This window comes from Rhipicephalus microplus, chromosome X (genome assembly GCF_043290135.1).
Source record: "Rhipicephalus microplus isolate Deutch F79 chromosome X, USDA_Rmic, whole genome shotgun sequence".
Taxonomy (NCBI): Eukaryota; Metazoa; Arthropoda; class Arachnida; order Ixodida; family Ixodidae; genus Rhipicephalus; species Rhipicephalus microplus.
The window spans coordinates 266680433-266704212 of NC_134710.1; the positions used below are offsets into that span (position 1 = coordinate 266680433).

The 23780-nt window shown below is 44.8% G+C and overlaps 1 protein-coding gene across 5 annotated transcripts in view; it reads right to left on the reverse strand.

The window, feature by feature from the left end:
• Positions 1 to 23780, reverse strand: part of LOC119162225 (extracellular matrix organizing protein FRAS1) — a 158321-nt gene that overhangs the window by 35756 nt on the left and 98785 nt on the right. For all 5 annotated transcript variants that reach the window (XM_075879063.1, XM_075879062.1, XM_075879064.1 and 2 more), the window contains exons 12-14: positions 11584 to 11747; positions 1696 to 1802; positions 137 to 306 (exon numbers count right to left, since the gene is read on the reverse strand). In XM_075879063.1, coding sequence (XP_075735178.1) covers positions 137 to 306; positions 1696 to 1802; positions 11584 to 11747 — 441 coding nt within the window. The remainder of the gene's footprint in view (positions 1 to 136; positions 307 to 1695; positions 1803 to 11583; positions 11748 to 23780) is intronic.

Below are 23780 nucleotides of genomic sequence, written 5' to 3' on the forward strand. Positions count from 1 at the left end.
AATTTAATTGTCTGCGGCACATGAATACACGCTAGCAACGTAGTATTGTAATGCTGTACTGCTACGGTAAAAAACTCTCGACATTTCAACACTTCCCGAATACTGTAAGCTTTTAACATCGAGTACACACGTGTACCTCTGAAGAAGATGCGCCTCTCGTCGACGTCTTCGAATCCTTGGCGCAAGTCCCTGGGGTCGGAGAGGAAGTCTTCTTTGCTACTGAGCAACTGGAACTCTGTACCCAAGTTATAGACTGCTCCATTGAGGGCGTTGATGGGCAGAGGAGCCGACACTGGTATTTCGAACCTGCGACGCGCGTCAGTACACGTGCACGTGAACTTTGGGGACATGCACGTTGCTTCCAAAAGCTGAGAACTTGCGTGAGCTTTTGCACCGATATGTCACGATTAGAAAAGTTGAACGAAAAAGTTGAACTCTTTGTGGGAATCAATATCATGCAAATCCGTAGGTGAGTTGTGACCTCTGGCCCATTTTTAAACAATTAATTCAAGTCAAACCTCGTGAGTTCGACCAACTTTGTGCATTTTTAGTATTATGAACTTCTCGCGGGCAGACATGTAGCGAAATGTTTTTTTTTTTCCTTGGGAAACACTTGCTGAAGGCCTTGATAACTTTGGAAAGAACCTATTCTGAGGTGTGCGTAATTATTTGAAGGAGCAAGATCATTGAGGATGGGTGATACTAGGCCCCTCCCCTTCCCATCCCCAACGATAGAGACAGTGACCACAGCGTCGGAGACGAAGGAAGAACACATAAGACGTAGTGCTGAGTTTTCTTCCTTCGTCCCCAACTTTCGCCTCTGCAAGCTTTCCATGGCGCGATAAAATTTAGCCTACCAACCTATCACCGTGATGTTTCCCTCCCCCGACTACGGGATTTATCGTGGGCTTACCAGCCACGTCGACTAAATTGAAGGCCAAAGGGTGTCGATGTGGTCCGACGTAAAGACTGCATTCATATACGGCATAGGTGTCAGTTTTACCAAACGTATTGTTGCAGGCGAAAGCATCCTTTGAATAATGTTATATAAAAATTAGAATCAAGTTTTAACAAAGCGGCTAACAGGGTCTCTTATCATGAAAATTAGACTACTCGAAGACTAAAGTTATCATGCTTTCATTTTTTTGTCTAAGTCGGTCTATGCATACTCCCCTGCCCCCCTCCACAAGGTTTTAAGTGGTTTAGCGCTTCCTCGAGGGTTGGAGTCATTGCAAACTTTGTGATGTGGCTTGGAGTTTCCCTATGCCTCTATGATCAGCCCATCTTTGGCAAAGTGACAATATCGTGTGATGACGTCGTCATGTAACGCAACCTATAGTGACGTCAGAACGACGTTGTGATGACGCCCTGGTTACGTCACAAATTTTGCAATATGTGGCATCGTGATGGCATCATACGGTGGCGCCAACATGTGTAACTATATAATGCATCATTCGTGGTGATGCCGTGGATGCCGACGATTCATTTTCGCGTTTGATGAGGAATATAAGGCTTTAGCCTTCAAAAAGTTGCTCCTACACTAGGAGTTGCTAGGAAAAGCGATATTCTACAGCCCTACAGCGATGGTAAAAGTTGGAAAGTACAGAAAGCAACCTGGACACGGACATCGGTGCATCGAAACAGCCTCGAAATCAGGACCTCAAATATGAATTTTAAGCGAAGTTGAATTTATACCTCAGTGGTTCGAGGGGCGTGCAGAAGTCCTCTGGAGGGATTCTGTAGTCCTGTGCTGGCGCGGCAACGCATGGCACGAGTTCCAGCTCGTGGAGGCCCGAGTAGTCCTTCGAGAAAGCGAACAAAACAGGCACATTGCACTGCAAGATAAAGTTTGACTCTTTTTTTTTATACATGCTGGAGTCACATGTGAAGCACTCTGTTTAGAGAGCCATGTTGACTCTCTATTGAACAGTCGTGACACGTACGACTATGAAAAAGAGAGTCAATGCGACTTTAGTTTGAAGAGAGTGCTACACATCTGACTCTCATATGTTTAAAAAAGGACACTTTCTTCTTAAAGTTCATGCACGATATATGTTTCAGATCATGGTGAAATTCTATAGAAGGCTTTACTAATAATATTCTAACGACATTGGCGTAGTCAAGGGGAGGTGGGTGTCAGGGCATTGACCCCCATGACAATTTTTTATTTTGGTTTCGTATACATACACGCACACATACAAACGCACGACGTGAACATGCACGAAGTATGGTTGAACCTCCCTCCTCCCTCCCCACCCCCCCACACACACAAAGAATAAAAGAAATCTGGCTGCCCTCATGCTCCCTGCCTAAACCTGAGCGTTCTGAAGAGCGTACGTCATTAGCTGTTCAACTAGAGTTAGCGAACAGCGAAAGCATTGAAAGCCAGTTTATAGTGCATGCCTTATCAATTGCGAAATATTTAAACTTCTTGTGATTCCGATAGTGAGTTTTGCGGAAACACTGTAAACAAAACATTTCCTTTCGGATAGCTTGAACCGGATTTTTCAATAGCCACAGACAGTCTGCACTCAATATGAGTGAAAAAAAAAAAGGCCACCTGGTGTACATAATAATATTATCCTGGATGACGCGTCCAAAAATAACATATGATTATGAGTGACGTCGCAGTGTAAGGCTCCAGAAATTTCTAACGTCTGCACTTACACCAGACAGTACGCGGGTATATCACTTCGCCTCTAAGTTCTAGTAATGTTGGCCTCCATCATACCACTTCGCCTCCATGGTATTGCGACCACCACGGCTGGGATAGAACCCGCGACCTTTGGGTCAGCAGCTTGGCAGCTTTGTCATTGCTTTAACGTAGAAGCAGGTTCAATAGATAATTCCTAAAGGGACACTGATATACTTAAAAAGAAAACCAGATTATGGTGCCATGATACTAAATTTTGTGCGGCAAACTCAAAAATCAAGTAAAAAATTTGCAGAAACTGACACAAGTCACTTTATTTTGCCGAAAACAAGAGAAGGGTGCCGCTGTCGTCATCGCTGTGATTGGTCGAAGCTTCATGACCTCATGGTCAGGAATGTGAGGTCAGCTGCCTGTGCTCGCTAGCAGTCAATACCGTGTTTATCTGTTTGAATCAGGTAGTTGCTGTAAGTATGGCGAAATGTGAAAGTCGGTCCGAGTTCGCTGTATACATTCGTACATGTTCGAGCTGGTCGCCACTTTAAGGGCGACGACTGAAGTAGCACAAAAAAAGCGAGTCCAAAGTGGCCACCTTCACTTGCGTCGGAGAAATACTGGTAGGTATAATATCCATGCCACTGCTTAATTTCACTGTAATAAACTGTTACTAATTATATGCGTATTAGTGGATATCAAATTCGTTAACAAACAGCACAGAGCAGCATCGGCACTTGCTTTTAGCCGCATATTGGCACGGTCCACGCTAGGTGCGGGAAGCGTGCAGGAACATCAGCTGTTCGTGAATCTCGCAGCTCAGAGTGCATTGTCGTTAATGCAGTCAGTGTCGTAGTTTGCAGCGCACGCGATGAGTCAGTATGCTACCGCGAGAAAAAAAAGCCAGACGGGTTCCGCTCTTGCCGCAGTGGGGATATGTGCTCTGAAGTGCGCTGAAAATTGCGCAGGAATACTTCGGCTCATATATCGCAGTTCTGTTGTTCTATAACACCATCGCTTTTACTGAATTTTGTCCAGTGCTACAGTAATAATACAGTTATAATGCAAACAATAAATTAGCTGCGCTAGAAAAAAACACGCGACTGTTGGGTACAGTAACTGATTTCGATTATGTGTACTGATATCTTTGTACACGTGTTTTTGCCATAGGTGCTCATGCACGCACTGAGTACAAATGGGGAAAGAGGAGGAGTGCTGCTGCTGCCTCGAGATTCGGCAGATTCGCGACCGCCACAGCGCGCTTCATCTCGTAGGTTTGAATGAATGAATGAATGAATGAATTAATGAGCTTTATTTAAAGTCCACCAGTTTTCACCGGGCGGGGTGGGGGACGAGGGGATTAAACCCTGTTCCTTCCCACTCTCCGTGGATTATGATTTGAAGTATCATTTCTTTAACTGCACGGCCTATTTTGCAGCCATCTTCTAATCCCGATGAAACTTGTGAAAAGGGACCTCATCACGACCCGGTAAGTGCTGCGGCAGCCATATGCCGTGCAGTAAGTCGGCAACACGAGTCTACTGCAACCTTGCACAAACACAACTAGTGAATGTCGGATGGCGAAATTTTTTATTCAGAAAAAGAGAACGGTCAAATGGACAGAAATCCCTACGAACTGGCAGAACTGAAGCTTCGCCAGGCAGCAGATCGCCGCAGAAACAAGGCACAACGGCGAAGTAAACAAGCTGAGATGACAGGCGATGCAGGCGGCCCGGTTTTGCGCCAGGCGGTGGCTTCACCCTGATGGTGACATCACCTCCCCACTTGTCCATCTCTCATAAGCTTCGCCCTTGCACGCGTGCGTGCCGAGAGGGCGTTTCCTTGGTCAAAGTTTGCTGCGCCGTTGTTTATTCGAACATCGCGAAAAAAAAAGCCTCCATAAACACGCTGTAAAAGGTCGTGTATACTGAATTCGCGATAAATTGGCGAATTCAAAACCTCTTCAGTATTGACAAGTCATAAGAAGAAATCACTACAAGACATTCGCGTTCATCCATCCTCATTCTTTGCCAGTTTAGTGTTAAATATTTTACAACCCACTAAGGGACATGCCCGGGCTAGTTGTTTGGTGTTCATAAAAGTTATGGCGTAGCGCATCACGACAGGGACAAAGAAGGGCAAACACATGCGGCGCCGACCTTCTCGGTCCCTGTCGCGATGCGCTACGCCATATGAATCATAACTCACGTGACAAATCACTTATTTAAATACAAATCACCAATGGAGCTGTCACCGGGTGCTCGCGATGGCTGCTTCTTTTGACTTAAGTAGGCAGTTTCAATCTGGCGAGTTTAGTGGAATACTGGGATCGAAATGCGCTTTAACAGAAAGCCAAACAATGCAGAGCGTTTACTGTACACACGCTTTTTCTTCCTATTCTTTTTTGTTACCAGCCACCATAATCTAGTGATTATTGTTCTCAATTACTGACCAAAAGGTCTCGGGATCGTATTCGGGTCATAGCGACCACCCTTCAGTGGAGACAAAGCGCAAAAAGCTCGTGCATTTCGATTTACGTGCACTGCACATGGTCAGTATTTCTGGAGTCTCCCGCTACAGCGTCCCTTGAAATCTTGTTGCAATTTCGGTACGTTAAACTCCAGGAATTAATAAATGCGAAACATTTCTTAGCGAACTTCGGCGACTTCCAGCGTATCTATCTATCTATCTATCTATCTATCTATCTATCTTTCTATCTATCTATCTATCTATCTATCTATCTATCTATCTATCTATCTATCTATTTATCTATCTCCACCTACGACTTTTGGCTCTCCTGGCCGTTTTGATAATGGTATCGATACCAAAATTAGTATGGCATAACATCACTGTATTACGAGCATAAGTGACTAGTCATAACATGAAAATCATGATATGTATGTCATGAATATTATGATTTACAATTACTGATCTTGCTGCTCTTGCGGTGGTTTCGTTCCCATGACATATTGCAAAACTGGATTGATTTACACGACTGCATGGCGAACGTTAGCGAGAGACACTAACGAAGAATTCATGACATGCATGTAATGTAAGTCATGACTACACGCCACGCTCATGATGCACTCGTGGCCGTTTCGCTAGCTTCACATATACAAAATTTCGTATTACGTGATCACATGAAGTGAATAGACCACCAATGTAAATGGCACGCCCAAACATGACAATCATGACATGCATGTCATGTAAAACATGTCAACATGCTACGCTATTAGCGCGCTCGCGGCCATTTCTCTAGCTCCACATATACCAAATTTGGTATCACGTGATGTAGGTAAACGACGAACGTAAACGACATGTCTAAAAATGATAATTATGACATGAATGTCATGTAGAACATGTCAACATGCTACGCTTATAGCACGCTCGCGGCCGTTTCTCCAGCTCCACATGTACAAATTTGATATCACGTGACTTGAATAGACGAGGAAGTTAAATGACATGTCCAAACATGATAATTGATTTATATCTGAGGTTTCACGTCTCAAAACTACCACATGCACCGCATGAATATGAGAGTCGCCGTAGTGGACCACTCCGGTAATTTTGACCATCTGGGGTTCTTTAACGCGCGCCCAAATCTGGGCACACGGGCCTACAACATTTTCGCCTTCATCCCAAACATGATAATTGTCCGCCTCGTAACAGGTTAGTGATTTTAAAGTGACATACATTTTCCTCAGTCATAGTTGGGTGGCCATTGAAAAACTTAAGACCACGGTCAATGCTACTATCAGGCTAATCAGAAGAATCACTAACCATAAGAGCGGGGTTAAAGAAAAAGAACTCTGTAAGCTGGTACAGGCGTTTGTGCTCAGCAGGATTACTTACGCGACACCTTATATGAAGTTGGATGCCGCAGAAAAAGGCAAGGTTGAGGCTATGATCCGGCAAGCTTACAAGGCAGGGCTTGGGTTGCTTAACAACGCACCTACAAAAAGGCTTTGAAAATTAGGGGTGCACAACACCCTGGATGAATTATGGGAGGCGCATCTGGTGATGCAGCACGCTAGGCTTTCGACAACCAAAGCGGGCAGGATCATAATGGAAAGAATTGGCATTGGAACAGAGGCTCCCACTGGGGACACTAAAATTCAAGGCCCTGTACGTAAAACCATTGCCCAAAAATATGCATCTGATTCACCATACGCAGCGCAGGCAGGCAAGAGCTAGAGCTTTACACGTTGATTACGGCGAGTACAAAGCGGCAGTCTATACAGATGTTGCGGAATATAAGGACAAAGACGCTTTTGTGATTGTGGTGGTGGACAGGCGGGGACGCTTGGTCGCCTCTATATTGGTCAAAACCCGATCCTCAGAAACTGCAGAAGAAGCGTCAATAGCGCTAGCTATAACTAATTCGCAGTCGGACTTGATTCTCAGTGATTCAAAGACAGCCATCCAAAATCTGGCGAGGGGCAAAATTATCGGCGACCGCCGCACGATTTCTGCATGGGGCCACGGGACGAGAAATTCGAGAAATGAAAATTGTCTTGGTACCAGCACACTCTGGGAACCCTGGGAACGAGGCGGCTAACCTGACTGCTCGAGAGAGAGAGAGAGAGAATTTATTTACAGAAAGGTAGAGAGGTCGGCCTGAGCTATGAATGCTCGAGGTTTCGTCAGCCGGGTAGGTGAGCCGCCAGCTCTGGGGAAGTCCGCGAGAGATGGGCTGGTGTCCTTTCGCGACATAACGAGTCATTATAAACTAGAGCGGAGGTTTTATCCGCATCCGCACAAGAGGTTGACTAAGGCGCAGGAATGCGTCTGGAGAAAACTGCAGACGCGATCTTTTCCCAATCCTTACGTGTTGAACAAAATATACCCGGAGGAGAGAAAGCCGCAAAGCAAACGGTGTCAGGCTGTGGCAACATATGATCACATACTTTGGGAATGTAGCATAGTGCCGCCACCGGTGGATATTATGCGTGATCCCTCTATTGAGCACTGGGAGGCTGTGCTGACCAGCTCAGACCCAGTCGTCCAGTTAAGGGTCGTGGAGTGGGCCACACAGGTCGCCGCCAACCTTGGGTTGATGGCCATCTAACATGGAATCATCCGCAGTTGCTTTCTGACGAAATAGTTTTACCATCTATCCATCAGTCATGGCTCACAAATCATTTATTCCCACTGTACGTGGTATCTGCCAGTTTTTGTTTATTTTTAATATAGAAGTAACTTAATATAGAAGTGATGACAACAATACCGAAGTAGGAATTCTCTTTTATAAGGTAAATGTTACCAGCAGCTATGAAATGCTCTGCATTAATATGCCTGTTGCCTCGGGTAATAACCTATACTGGTCACCTGTTATCGACCTCCCGACTGTGGCGATCATCTTATCAATAACCTGCTCTTGGCGTTGGCTGAGTTGAACTCTCGATTTCCTCGTGCGAAATTCTTTCTGTGAGGGGACTTTATTCGTCTTGATATAGACTGGGTCATCCTTATGGCCCCTTCACTGCTATCAAATGAGTTCATTCAACTCTCTCTCCTATTCAACCCCGCGAAGGTAAATAATACTTCAACTCGTGGCGACAACATACGCTATCTTGTCTTCGCTCCTCCCCTCGACCTGTTTCCCTCGATTACGTGTATAGAAGGTCTGAGTGATCGCCGCACCATATTATTCAACCTTTCTATTCCAGTACCTCGACATAATCCGCAGAAGAAGCTCATACGCGACTACAACAAAGCCAACGCCCACGCAATCATTACCAAATTTGAAAGCTTTTACGGTTTCTTATCTGAAATGGCCGTCATCGGAAGTTTACAACAGAACTGGCTTCTGTATTAGCAAAAGGTCTTGACACTAACAGAAGAATACGTTCCGCTTGTGTCTGTTCGCTGTGACGATGATAGTCGTTGGTATACAATATCCGTGAAAGAACCCTCACAAAAAAAAGAAACGCCTTTTCCGCGATACAAAATGTAGCACTTATCTATCAAAATGGGCAAATATTTCACTTGCCTTCGGAAATATGGTAGCACGCTGAAAAAAGCTAAGAAAAGTATTACCAAGAATATATCCTAAAAATCATCTGCGACAAACCAAATAAGTATTGAAATATTATCAACCCGAACAATTTATCGCATAACATTCCACTATGCAAGCCTGATGGCTCACCGGTGCCAACCCAGCAGCGCTGTGACTTGATGAATTCTCACTTTTCCTCTGTCTCTAATAATGGGCCCCCAGGCAATATTCCGTAAGCCTCCGGGTATGCTTTTCCCCAGATGGCACCCGTCACCATAAATGCTCATGGTATCCTAAAATTATAAACCAACTCAAAACATCGAGTGCCCCTAGTCCTGATAACGTTCCGGCAAAGATACTAAAATCTACTGGAGCTATTACTAGCCACATTCGGCAAATCATCTTTTCTCAGTCTCTTTCCGAAGGTATACCATAACTGCGGACTGGAGGGTAGCCAAGACAACTCTGCAGTGTTCCAATCAGATGACCGTTAAACCTATCTAATTATCACCCTGTTTCACTTACACGCATTGCCTGCAAAATCCTCGAGCACATTATTTATTTGCAGGTTGCCCATTATCTCAATAATAACCAATTCTTCTTAAAAAATCAGGACGGCTTCCGACCTGGTTTGTCCTGCGAAACTCAGCGTTTCGAATTCACTACAGACCTCCAACATAACTTAGATTCTCTATTTCAAACCAACACCATATACATTGACTTCTCTAAAACCTTCGATCGTGTTGCTCATCAACGACTAACAAAGAAATTCTGTAGTGTGAACTTGGATCCTTTAACCCTGTCGTGTACCCTATGCTTCCTAAGGCATTGATCTCTGCCCACTGACATTGCCGGTCTTCATTCCACTCCTGCTTCTGTTAAATCCGGTGTACCTCAGGGGTCTGTGCTCGGCCTCTTAATCTTCCTTATATATGTGAACGATCTACCATCAGGAATTTTATCATCAATTTGATTATTTGCGGACGACTGTGTCCTTTATCTCCGAATAACCACCCCTCAAGATCACGAAATTCTACAAAATGACCTATGCTTGATAGCTGGTGATCAATGTGGTTGATGCAGACCAATGTTTCCAAATGCAAAGTCATGCGCGTATCTTGCAAGCAGTCTAAATCGGAATACGTCTACAATTTAAATTCAATGAAGCTGGCATATGTCGACAATTACAGATACCTTGGCGTGCTCATTTCTCACACTGTCACATGGTCGAATCTCGTGACACACTTACTTGCTGACGCATCGAAAAAGCTTGGTTACGTCCGAAGAACTTTATTCCTATCACCTCCTACAGTTTGTAAAATTGCGTACATAACCTTAGTTCGTACGAAGCTCGAATAAGCGTCTTCCATTTGGATCCCTCACCAAACCTATCTAATTAATATGTTGGAATCCGTTCAGAATATAGCTGCCCGGTTTATCACGTCCAATTACAATCACTCATCAGGCATCACTTTGATTATGGATTCGATAGACTTGCAGAATCTAGCTGACAGATATATGTTTTCTAGGCTTTGTTTATTTTATAAATTATATTATTTTTTTCGTGAATTGCACGGCTCTTTTTTACTTTCTCCCACCCGCTACTCTCGGCGGCTATTTAATTCTCGAAGCCTGCAGCATCCTTTCCGTAGGACCGCTGTATTTAACAATTCGTTTCTTCCTGTCGCCATCAAGGAATGTAACCGGAAGCCATAGTCACGGAGCATGACTAGTGCGCATTCACACCGCTACTAACTGCTCACTTAAAACTTGGAGGCCCACTAACCACCGTCACTGTATTTCGTGCTCTTGTGTGTGTAAATTGGTGCGCACATGTTTTTATATCTGTATAAGCATATTTATTTACGTCTGTTCTCAGACCCTGCAAAAGTATTGCTCATGTATTAGTACTACTTTCTTATTTTTTTTTTGTTTTTTCTGTATTCAGTAAAATGTTCTACCCCTTTATGTAATGCCCCTAAGGAGCCCTTAAAGGTCAAGTGAATGGTGATGATGATGATGACGACGACCATGAATATGATGATGACGACGACGACGACAATGATGATGATGATGATGATGATGATGATAATGATGACGACTGCCTGGCCTTCCTCGAAATATAAGGAAACGCACCGAAACACCGCAACTTGAATAAAACTGAGTAGGCACATCAGCTTCGAATATGTGAACCAAATTAAGACATTCATTATCTTTCACAAGACGTTGTACCCAGCATGTAGTTCACAAAAGCGAAGGGCATCCTGCGAGTGAGCGCGAAAACTGTGTATAACGGGAGAATAACGATGGAATGCATAATTAGGGCGAAGCATGTTACATGCTGCGCCACGGGCTTGACCTATCACAGAGCGCAGAGATAGAGAGAAAAATATGTGAAAGATATATAAGGCAGGATTAGTATGATGCGAAAAACGCTTGGTTGGCTATACCTATTTTGGAGTGAAGGAAAGAGAAATAGAAAGTTCATAGAGCCGGGAAGAGTAATAAGGTTAATGGGCGCACGTGCGCACCAAATAGTCGAATGCACAAAATTATCAAGCCATCCATTTCATCGCCTTCTGTAACAGTGTTTGATAAGCATACCGTGCGTGTTACAAAACACCAAATCAAATATATCAAAAGTTATGTCCGATTATGTTGGGGTTGATCGACAAGGCCTTGCATAACTCAATGGTGCAGAGTGATATTACAACTAAATATGATTTACGGTCCTTAAGGATCACAGACTGGATTCCAAGGGGGAGGGGAGCCAGAAAGTTAGGAGAGCAGATGAGATTAGGGAGTCTGCGGGCATAAATTAGCAGCAGCAAGCATATGACCGAGTTTACTGGCGGAACATGAGAGAGGCTTTAGTCCTGCAGTGAGCGTATTTATACTGGTGGTGATGATGCTTTATGGGTTGATCTAGTAAGACAAATACCTTGAAACTCTGCTGAGACACGGCTTTCCAAAGCTGGGACGGTGCGTCGAACGATGGCTCCGCCCACAGCCGGGTGAGCGAGTAGAGGCCCAAGTCCCCGGACGACTTCTTTAAGAAGCGGCCGCGGACGTGCTTCTTCATTGAGTGGTTCAGCGCCAACATGCCTGCACAGGACCGACGGAGAAGCCAAGACCAAGAGATACTTTTGGGCACACACTGCCTTGCAAGGTTTTTGCGCTGCAGCGTATACATCTTCCCAGCTTTGGAAGGGCAATCAAAAATACTGACCAAAGCAAGCATTTAGTTCTTTGATGGCTTATATAGGTTGTGTCCTTCTTATATAGTGTTCGTTTTTTTTTTCGCATCACACCGCAGCACCCCCCCCCCCCCGTCATTCTGCCGACGCACGATCACTCAATGTCCTATATCACTCAATGTCCCATAATGCAGTGTGAAGACTAGCTATGGTTATAAGACGTTTACTTCAACTATATTGAATTGTAAGATATACAAAATATTATTGAGCAGTTCTGCTTTCCTGTATAACATCAGGAAAGCAAAGAAAGAAAGTTCCCGTGCAGCTCAGGCATCAATGCTAGAAAACCGCGTATAGCGCAGAAAAGAACACGCGAAAAAGTGGTTAGCCACCTATGTGTAACTGCTTTCGCAGTCACGGCAACAACGAAAGACAAAAGTGAGACATCGAAATCTTTCATTTTTTATATACACATCAAGTTTCTCCATTCTTTTAAGGGAATTCATGGTGAAGTGTACAAGTCCAGTCTCGTTGTCTTTACTCCTTGTGGAGCTCTTTCGACGGAAGCGATAAATGACAGGCATTGCAGACGCCAGCGTACGCAGCCTTCTGCCTGTTGTGTTCCCATGGCTGTGCCTAAATAAGATAGTAGAAATAGTTAGACACACGTGACAGAATATGAAGGTGCACGCATATGACAAGTACGTGCAAGTTAATATGAAACATGCGTGTAAAATATGACACACAAATCACTTTACCTTCACATCTCGCAAGGTCTTTCTGAACCTTCTCTGACGAAAGAGATTAATGACAGGCATCGCCGACGCCAGCGCACACAGCCTTCAGCACGGTGTGTGAACTCGGCTGCACAATAAGTATGCAAAATAGTGAGTCACACGTGACAGAGGATGAATAGGAATGCATATGAGAAGTACCTGCAAGGTGAAATAAAAACATACGTGAGGTATGACATGCTAATAATTTCACCGTGATGTCACACATCGTCAGACTCATTTCGATCCCCTTAGCACAACAGCTTAGGAGCGGCGGCCACAGCCACAACTCCGCGAACCACCGTGCCGCCAACAATTCGGCGAGTCCTAAGCGAGCGACGTCGTTCAGCTCGAGCAAGTGAACGCGAGACCAAACATGGTGCTGCACGTGGAGTGTCTGCCACCAGCGAACTTCGAAAAGGACAGGGAGCGTACGCTTGGCCGCCGCCACGAACATCGCTGAGCTGATTTGGAGCTAGCGCCAAAGAAATCGACGGTAATGCGGCTGTTTTCCACAAACTCGAGCCAGTGAAACGCAAACGCGAGTCCGCCACCACGGCCGACGGACGGCGCCGAGCTGCTTGCGACCGACTGACGGGAAAGCCAACTGCAATGACGACCAATTTTCACTGAGTTCCGACGCCAGCGAAAGCCCCGCCAGCGTGTTCTGGTGCACTTACAGCGTGCGACATACTACAACCAAGTTCGTTACGAGAGCCCGTAACGTGTTTTCGACGACTCCCAACACAGCGACGAGGTCTCAGCCCAATATCGTCAGTCCAATATTGTCAGACAGGCGAGCACTCGATGAGTGAGCGCACGGGAGGCCGACGGCAATGGCGGTCAATTTCCAGGCGGTTGCAAAGCACAGGCGAATGGCAGACGCCCAATCTGACCTTCGTGGTGCATTTCGTGCGTGCGATATACAACACGACCGAGTCCGTTGCCGGCAAGCACGATCCGTATCGCACACGCGAAGAGTAGAATGATGAATGATAACCTACTTGCGAAAAAATCCAGCGCTGATTTCTGCCCTGAGTCGGACTGAAGTATATATCCGATAGGCCTGTTTTCTTCTCGGCCACCGTGTTGGCCTTCCCAACTACTTCTGTCGTGTGTTGGTCGTGACTATCTCGAAGCCAGAGATATACAGCGCGGCGTGGTGACGTGTCGAGACTTGCTCCAGACTTCATGGGTGCAGCGAAACGTAAAAGCAGCAGCCCACGCTCATCCAAGCGTAGACACAAGCACCACGTCGTAACTCCCAGATCGTCGAATTCAGGCGGCCGTGGTCGAGCACTCCGAGCGTGACGCAACGCGAACCGCCACCAGCGAAATACGGGGAAAGGCTGAGCCAGTAGAGGAGGAGGACGGCTAGTGACCTTGGCAACGCTTTGAACACTGCCTGCAATCCTCCGGGGGGGGGGGGGGGGGGGGTAGACACTGCACCGTGCTCCCGACCGGTTTGCAGAAATTAGGTGCCTTTTCTCATCTTCTAACCACTACCACCACCACCAATCCCCGAGTGCACGGTTCATCCCTTTGGAGCGTGTTTGGAGTCCAAGTGGTTTGCACGTGGCACGCTTCCCTCTGTGGTTGCTCCTCAACGGTCTATCCGTTCATCGCGCTCGCCTACTGGGCTCCGTTACTCCTTTTTCGGGTAATTTTGCCTTAAGTGCCAACCACTGGCACGCGTATGCTCGCGTCTACGCGTCAAAAGCGTCAAATGTGCCTCTCGACGTCGTCGTCGGAGGGGCATACGCGAGGAGGCGCGAGGGATCAAGCCGGGCTTGATATTTTTGCCACGCGTACAGCGGCGCCAACCAACCAGAGGCCGCGATGACCCTGAATGCTGTGCGTAAAGGCAGCCGCTTCGAAGGCACGGCCGAGTGCTGGAAGCAAGCACGGAAACTACTCCAAACTTTCCTGAATGAGTGCTTCGTAATTTAGAACGACAACGACACGACGAACGACTTCGAGTGCTACCAGCGTGACGTGGTTTCATGCCGAGTTTGAGTGACGCCGACAAATCCAGCGAATTCCGGCCGGCTGGCTTGCGCTGGTCCTGAGGGCGATCGTCGGCCGAGCGAAAACATCGTACAGACCACTGGAGGATATCGGTGTTCCTGTGCTTTTTGATCTGTGATTTTCTGTGCTGAAAACGAGTGTAAACACACTTCGGAGTTTTGAAGCTTTCAGAGTGAGCACCCGCCTACCGCGGAGGCAATTCAGAGCGGTGTCATCTGCATCCAGCGTAGGCCTCTACCGTCGAGTTCGTATGAACCAGAACATGCGAAAAACATCGACTGAACATATACGACGCCCGAAACATCGCGTAGTGTATACGGAGGAGTTTTTATCGGCACTGTGTTTGTTTTCAACATCGGTATTCATCATCGCTGAAAGCGAACCTCGCACTAGCCAGCACATTTCGGTGATGTGAAATCGTACGTACTTATACAAGTGTATTCGCGAATTGTATGACGCTGAAACATTCGTTGGCTTCGGTGCACACTGTTTTCGTGTGTTGCCAAGCTAATGACAAGCGTGCGCGGGTTGGTAGCCGTGTGATGTGATTTCGTATCGGCTACCAGCGACGCTGACACATTCAGCTGTCAGCGAGCTCATGTCCATTCATGTACAAGACAGAAACTCGAACGTGTGTTGCTGTGGTTATCGAAAAAAGATATTGCATGATTACGTTTTGCTGGTATTGCCTGCTATTTCACTTCTCGTTTGTTCTGCTTCTCTGTCACGCTTAATAGCACATACGTTGTTTGGAGGCATTCTAACACACACACTCTTAATTTATAGTTCATTCTTATACTCATAGCTATAAGCATACAATGGCGCTTCTCCGTCGTTTTACAGTTTACTATATTATAACACGCGTTTTGTTTACAGCTGGAGAGATATCTGAAAATCTTGTGAGAAGCGCATGATTTCAAATCAGCTGCACAATGACACGATACTAGGAACATAAGGTCACCACATGTATGCACAGAATGAATGAAGGTGAACTATTACTGTACTGCACTTTGTGTAGAAGTGCAAAAAGTACCTCAAGTGACTTATGAGACCTTTCAGAACTGTGCATGTATATATTTGTTCCTCCAGACTTTAATGAGCTGAAGATATTATTACATGGTTTCAAACATTGAATCTTTGTATGCATTTCGAAGCACTGCTTCATTTCTGTTCAGTTTTTTTAGTATACGCATTAACTTGGACAATATATGCATGCACTTAAGCATATTCAAAACATCAAAATATTCAATATAGCTATGTTGGAAAACTTGCCAAAACTTCTGTTCGGTGCTCTGGTACAATCCTATGACCGGTATCTGTCCCATCAAAAGCTCTGGGCATGCTTCATTGCAATATAGGGTATTTTGACTATTGATGACGTGTGAAAGCCTTCTACACAGTGCTTGGCTGCAATCTCGAAACCAATATCTGTCTCATCAAGAAGTGTCAGATGCAATTCGTAGATCTTAAAAAATATTTAAACTACCAGCAATATGCAGAAACTTTCAACACAGCACTGATCTGCATTCACAATGCAGCTTAGAAGCCATTTGTAGCGCTCTCTAACACGTTCAAATAAAGTTATCAAACACTGAAATGATCTACATGGTTTGGTTCATGATACCAGTGTGTCTGACTTTTTGGAGGCACTTGTATCATAATAATGTTCTATTTCTCTAATTTTTTACTGGGGTGCACTCAGGGGGTAGTGATATTTATTTATGTAGGCACACTTAATGTGATATTATTGTTTAAATGGTTTCATTTTGTACACATGTACATCACTCCTGCAGTAGTCTCACATTGGGCTGCCATATTTGAAAATAAATAAATATACCATCCAAAAGTGTTCTATGCTGCGCTCGCTTCCAGTCTTATCACTAATATCTGTTGCATCATCAAGTGTCGGGTGTGTTTCATTGCATTGAACAACATTTTCGCTGCCTTCCATACAGGGTTCAGTTCCAGTATAACGACCGATATCTGTGACTTCATGAAGAGTTGGGTGCGGTTTGTCATTTTAGAGAATACTATAACTACAGACACCATCCAGAAGTCTTCCAAACAGGGTTCGGTTGCAGTCCTATGACCAATATCTGTCTTATCGTGAAAGTTTCAGGTACAGTTAGAGCGTACTTTGACTACAAAAAATGCCCAAAGGCATTCTACGTAGTGTTTCGTTCCATTCTTATCACCAGTATCAGTTGTATCATTAAGAGCCAGGTGCGGTCTCTTGCATTAGAGGATATTTCCAATACGCTTATCATTCGAAAGCCCTCCACACAGGACAAACTTACAGCCTCATGACCTAAATTCGTCACATCATGAAGAGTAAGGTGTGGGTTGTTGCATTGGAGAACATTTCGACTGCAGACAACGTCCAGAAGTCTTCCATACAGGGTTCAGTTCCAAAATTATGACTGATATCTATGACTTCATGAACAGTTGAGTGCGGTTTGTCAATTTAGAGAACACTTTGTTTAAAGACAATGTTCAGAAGTCTTCTTTACAGGGTTCAGTTCCAATATTATGACCGATATCTGTGACTTCATGAACAGTTGAGTGCAGTTTGTCACTTTAGAGAATACTGTGACTAAAAACAACGTACAGAAGTCTTCTATACAGGGTTCAGTTCCAATATTATGACCGATATCTGTGACTTCATGAACAGTTGAGTGTGGTTTGTCACTTTAGAGAATACTGTGACTAAAAACAACGACCAGAAGTCTTCCATACAGGGTTCAGTTCCAATATTATGACTGATATATGTGACTTTATAAACAGCTGAGTGCGGTTTGTCACTTTAGAGAACATTTTGTTTAAAGACAACGTCCAGAAGTCTTCCATACAGGATTCAGTTCCAATATTATGACCGATATCTGTGACTTCATGAACAGTTGAGTTCGATTTGTCGCTTTAGAGAATAATTTGTCTAAAGACAACATTCAGAAGTCTTCTATTCTGTTCCATTCCCTAGCTGTTCATTTCCCATATTATGACCAATATCTTTGACTTCATGAATAGTTGTGTGTGGTTTGTTACTTTAGAGAATACTTTGTTTAAAGACAACGTCGAGAGGTATTCCATACAGGGATCAGTTCCAATATTATGACCAATATCTGTGACTTCATCAACAGTTGAGTGCGGTTTGTCACTTTAGAGAATACTGTGACTAAAAACAACGTCCAGAAGTCTACCATACGGGTTAAGTGCCAATATGATGACCAATATCTGTGACTTCATGAACAGTTGTGTGTGATTTGTCGCTTTAGAGAATACTTTGACTAAAGACAACGTCCAGAAGTCTTCTATACAGGGTTCAGTTGCAATGTTATGATCGATATCTGTCACATCATGAAGTGTCAGGCACAGTTAGTTGCATTAGAGCACATTTCGACTATCGAAAATGCCCAAAGGAAGGGTATACAGTATTTGGTTCCTATCTTATGACCAATATCTGTTGTAACAATAAGAACCAGGTGTGCTTTATTGCATTAGAGGATATTTCTAACACACACATCAGCTGAAAGCCTGCTACTCTGGCTTCAAATGTAGTCTGATGACTTAAATCTGTCAGATCATGAAGTTTCAGGCGTGATTATTAGGCTGAAGGCTATAAAATATGAAGTGTAAATGTACTGAAGGCACCAGCATATTCACGATATTATTTGTAAATTTGGTAGTGCAGGTATAGGAACCCGGTATTTTATAAATCTGATTAGGGGGGCAGCCGCCGCCTCATTCACCGAGAGAGGACGGGGGGGGGGGGCTTAATGTCACTTTCATATCGAGGGGGCGCAAAGTCAGCCCTTCCCTGTTATGGGAAGAGGGAGGGGGCACTGCGAGAAACTTTTGCCCTCCCCCCCTTAAGGAGAACCTTGCACACGCCTATGATAGACGTACAGTATCCTAGACGCGAATTTTCATTCGTGGGAGCGGCACACGCACCGATGTTGATTTCTGGTGCATACCGCTGTGGTTACTTTGGGCACTGGGATGTAAATTACTTCTAAAATAGTTCAAACTGTGGTGCGTGAAGCCCTATCAACTTTTCAACGTGTTCTTATATCCTCTAAAACATACAAACCCGCTTCAGTTGAGAACGTGCCGTTCTGTGCTCAACTAGGACAGTTCTAAGCCAAAAGATCAAGCAACATTTTGCATCGGCCTTGGACGCGTGGGCGTCAACGCGGTCGACGCGTGACAGTAGTTGCGCACCCTTTTCCTTCACACGCGCGACTAGACGCTTTTGACGCGTAGGCGCGTGCATACGCGTGCCAGTGGTTGGCACTTTAGAGTGTGGAGAGTGGCCAATTGAAGACGCGAGGTTTTCTGGAAGAGAAACTTCGGGGCCAGCGGAACGACAACAGTGCTGGACTTTGAGTGAGTGATTCTTGGAAGAGTACCATTCAGACTTTGTTCTAAGGACTTTGGACTTAATAAGTTTTCGAACTCTTTAGACTTTAAGTGACTTGCTTGTTCGATGCGTGTGATTGCATTGTAGCGCGTATTGTTGTTTGTGTTCGCTGTTTCGAGTGTAGCTGATTGTACTGTGTAGTACGTTGTTTGATTGGTGACATATCTTATTCAACTATTGTCGAGTGTGCATTATTGTGTATCGTTTGATCTGCCATATTTGAGAATATAATTTTGTTTTATTTATCAACTCTCGGCTCTTACTCGTTCTTCGGACCACAGCTGGCGTCCGCTGGCGCGCCAAATAGGACCACTTTTATATTGTCCGCGCTTTCGTGAAGCAGTTCGGGGGGCCGATACTTCAGCCCTTCAAATTAGCCCGGCGATCGCCTCCCTAATCAACGAAACCTGTGACAATCAAGCATGTTTTTAATTAAGCCAAGATTTACCCCTGATAACCGCGTCAAATATCGCGAAGCCATCGAAAATTTTGCATACGCCTTGGTTCTTTTTTTTTCAGCTCATTTTCACACACTCTAAAAAAAGAGCGAGTAAAAAAAGGGTTTTTGTCCCACAACAATAATCGTCATCTATATTGCGTTCAGTCCTTGCGCTATCGCCCCGTTCCCGGTACATTCCGGTCACGATCGACATGGCCATTATCAGGGTTACATTGCATTCTCAATAGGAAAGCGGCCAGCGCCGAGTTTTCAAGAAAAGAAGCGCGCGCAAGCCTGATGACGACTATTGTTGTGTAACAAAAAAAAACACCCTTTTTACACGATATTTTTTGGAGTGTAGCAGCCGCTGTATATCACCCACGGCTCGGGCGCATGCAAGGACGTAATAATTTACGTGCCAAAACCAACATATCATTAGGAGGCATGCCATGGTCTAAGACCCCAGATTGATTCCGGCCACCTGAGGTTTTTTTTTTTAACGTGCGCCTAAATTTATTTGAAGTGTATGCCCCGCCGTGGTGGTCTAGTGGCTAAAGTACTCGGCTGCTGACCCGCAGGTCGCGGGTTCGATTCCCGGCTGCGGCGGCTGCATTTCCGATGGAGGCGGAAATGTTGTAGGCCCGTGTACTCAGATTTGGGTGCACGTTAAAGAACCCCAGGTGGTCAAAATTTCTGGAGCCCTCCACTACGGCGTCTCTCATAATCAAACGGTGGTTTTGGGACCTTAAACCCCACAAATAAATCAATTTGAAGTGTATACGGCAGAACGACAACTGAAAAACGGGGGACACACACCAAGCGTCACTTCTGTTTGCACTGAGCATTGATTGATTGATTTGTGGGGTTTAACGTCCCAAAACCACCATATGATTATGAGAGACGCCGTAGTGGAGGGCTCCGGAAATTTCGACCACCTGGGGTTCTTTAACGTGCACCCAAATCTGAGCACACGGGCCTACAACATTTCCGCCTCCATCGGAACTGTTTGCACTGAGCATCATAAAACCGTACACTTAAAATATGCAACTCCAACGAGTCCTGTCTATCATTCTTGCACCAAAATCTAAGCGCACTGTTACTGCGTTTCACTCCCGTGGAAATGCAGCTGACGTTTGTGGGAATCGAGCTCATGAGTCCGGTCCTAGCCTCCCAACACCTCATCATGCTAACTTGTTCGTGGGTGTTGTTTGCAAGACCTGTACGCATAAACGCTCAGTGTAGGCACAAATCTGCCTACACTGAGCGGCGTCGAGAAGTCTACAGCCATAACCTGAATAAAACACTTTTTCAAATCACAATACGGTATTTTAAGTGTATTAAGCTAGCAAGCTCCACTGCTTTCGCACTACCAATGGTTGTCTCGGAAAGCTAGAGCCCAATCACGAAATGTACAGCGGTTGTCTATTTGCCGTAGTTTCAGTTTACAAACACGCTTTCTTTTATCATGAGTCCGGCAATCACGGTTGTTTCAGTTAAATAATAGTTTGCAGTACTCAACAAGACAAAAAATTTTCAAAGTAACGAGACCGTGGAGTATGGGCGAACTGCCATAATCCACTCTTAACGCATTTGCTTCTCGCACTGCTCGCATTGGAAACGGTAAAACTTGACGGGCAGTTTTCAGGTCTTCATCATGTTTAAACGTTTGTAGCAGCTCACAATGCAGCAGTAGTGTGTGTGCTTTCCAGAATACGAAGGAGCACTTCCCATAGCGTGCAAATGCGAGATAAGCGCTCCAATGAACACGCTTTTCCCGCGCGCAACGGGAAAACTCACCAAGCGTGGGCCGTCTGAGCGACCGGGGCTTTGCCCTCTCTCCGCTAGGGTAGCGAACGCCGCTCCACAAACGTGAGCCTGTCTTCCCTACTGATTGCATCATCACAGCATGCCGAGACTCTAATGAAATAGTTATGTGTTATATTGCAAGTGTACAAAGCGTTTTTGGGTCCAAAATCATGATGAGTTTGCAAGACAGGATAGCATTGATTCACGATATTAACGATCTCCAAGAACAAACTTATTTCGGTGCTTTTCTCACTTTCTTTACGTCCTCTAAAGAGTCTGCTATCCTTCGCAACTAGACTCACAACGTCAACAATACTCTGTGAAAAGTCTAGGTTTCTGCCCCGCCGTGGTGGTCTAGTGGCTAAGGTACTCGGCTGCTGACCCGCAGGTCGCGGGTTCAAATCCCGGCTGCGGCGGCTGCATTTCCGATGGAGGCGGAAATGTTGTAGGCCCGTGTACTCAGATTTGGGTGCACGTTAAAGAACCCCAGGTGGTCGAAATTTCCAGAGCCCTCCACTACGGCGTCTCTCATAATCATATAGTGGTTTCGGGACGTTAAACCCCACATATCAATCATCAAATTCTAGGTTTCTTTTTCGTTTTTCTTTTCTCAAAACGACACGCATCAATTCACTATAACAGGTTTACATTTCCTGAAATATCACTCACAGGATGCTTTTTAAGCGACTTTCAGAATTTTCATGAAGCCTGACCTTCTCTACTGATTTCTTCAGTCTGTTGAAGCCTACGGCGACGAATGATGGAACTTAACGGCCCTTCCACGTTAATTGTGCTGCGGAAGAGGGTGGGAGTAAAAGCGAAATGCAGCGTCTTTCTCGATGCTATACTCAAGCCAGTTAAACTCGTCCTACCAGCGCGCGCAAAACCTTCGCGTATCGTCTGCTGGCTCTTTTTGCGTGTAGTAATTCAACCGAGGCTAAATATGGCCATGTATAAGCCTGGTGCGCCTGTCAGTGTGATGGTAATCGGACGGCAATGACCGCGAAGGATCATCTTCACTCGGTGTGCAGCTTAAGATCTTCATAGTAGGGCCCTATTCTCATCGCTGTTGAGTTCAGTCGGGCTGTTGTCGCCTCCTTGACAAAAAGGTGAAACCCGAAGAGGTGCTGATTTCCGTTCACGTGGATGGACGGTTCATCGTTTGTCTCAGAATCATAAGGCTCTGAAAGAAATTTCGGTCTTTAGCTCACGCTACGAATATTACTAAGTTGAATGTTAACGAGCAATTTCTGTAAATCTAAACGCATGCATGAAAATGAACACCTTACCTGTAAGAAGGAGCCAAAATCGCATCTTGTTACTTTGCGCTCCCCCTTCAGCCTGCTTATCTCGTCGGGAGTGCCGAAACTCAGCTCCAGAAGGCTTGTTCAGTGCCATCGCATTGATTTCTGGACAGAAAATTCGGAACGCTTGATGATCCTCGGCTACCACGTACCCAGGATTTTTTTTTCGTCGGGAGTGGTAACTTGCGGTAAATTTTCTATGAAAATCAGTGTGTGATGGGCCGTTTTGCAAGTACTAACGAGTAAAACTGCAAATATCTAGAAATGAGTCAAATTTAACCCTATGCCATCTACCTTTGTTAGGAACGAGCAACCGGATTCAAACGATCTTAAAAATAATTGAACAGAGAAATTCCACGTAAGTTCGAACAAAGCATGGCCACTCAACCTCCTTAATTCACTTCAAATCTTTATATATAATTGCCTGATGAGTGGTAAAAAGAGATCCACAATTGGTTCCACAGAAAAAAAAAACATTTTTCGAAGCACAGTAAGTCAGTAATGACGAAGAGGTGAAGTTCCACACAAAGCACTCCACCCAAAAGCAAAACTAATAATGCTTTGCTGTTTTTTCCGACTTTGGCGATGAAATACACAAAATATACAAATAAAAGTAAATCATTTCGGATATTTCTTAAACATCGCCCACAGTGCAGCCGACGCTATTTCAGTGCTGATTGCCTTTTAAGAAACTTAAGTATAGGCCTGCATTCCGTACACTTGGCTGTCAGTGAGTCTAATGTACATCTTTGACGATGAATTACACAAAATCTACTAAAGCTACGCACCTGAAACTTTTTCGCTACGTGTATGCATGTCTTCGCTTGGACCACATTATACATTGCTCCTTTGGGTAGCGTAAATATTTAAAAAAAACAAAAATCGGCCCAAAAATGTTTTCTTGCATACTTTGCAGGCTTTTATTTCGAAAATGGAGTACGACAAGTCAGCCCAAATTCCACACTACGGTCTCAGCATGCTCGTTTATAGAACTGCTAAAGCTTCTATCTATAGGAGTTCTCAATAAAATGATCCAATCACGTTAACTAAGAAAAAACAATACAACATAAAGTTCGCAAAGTTATTAAAAGGAAATCGTTTTGGATATTTATTAAACATCACCCACAGGCAGCAGACGCTATTTCAGTGCTGATTGCCTTCTAAGATACTGAAG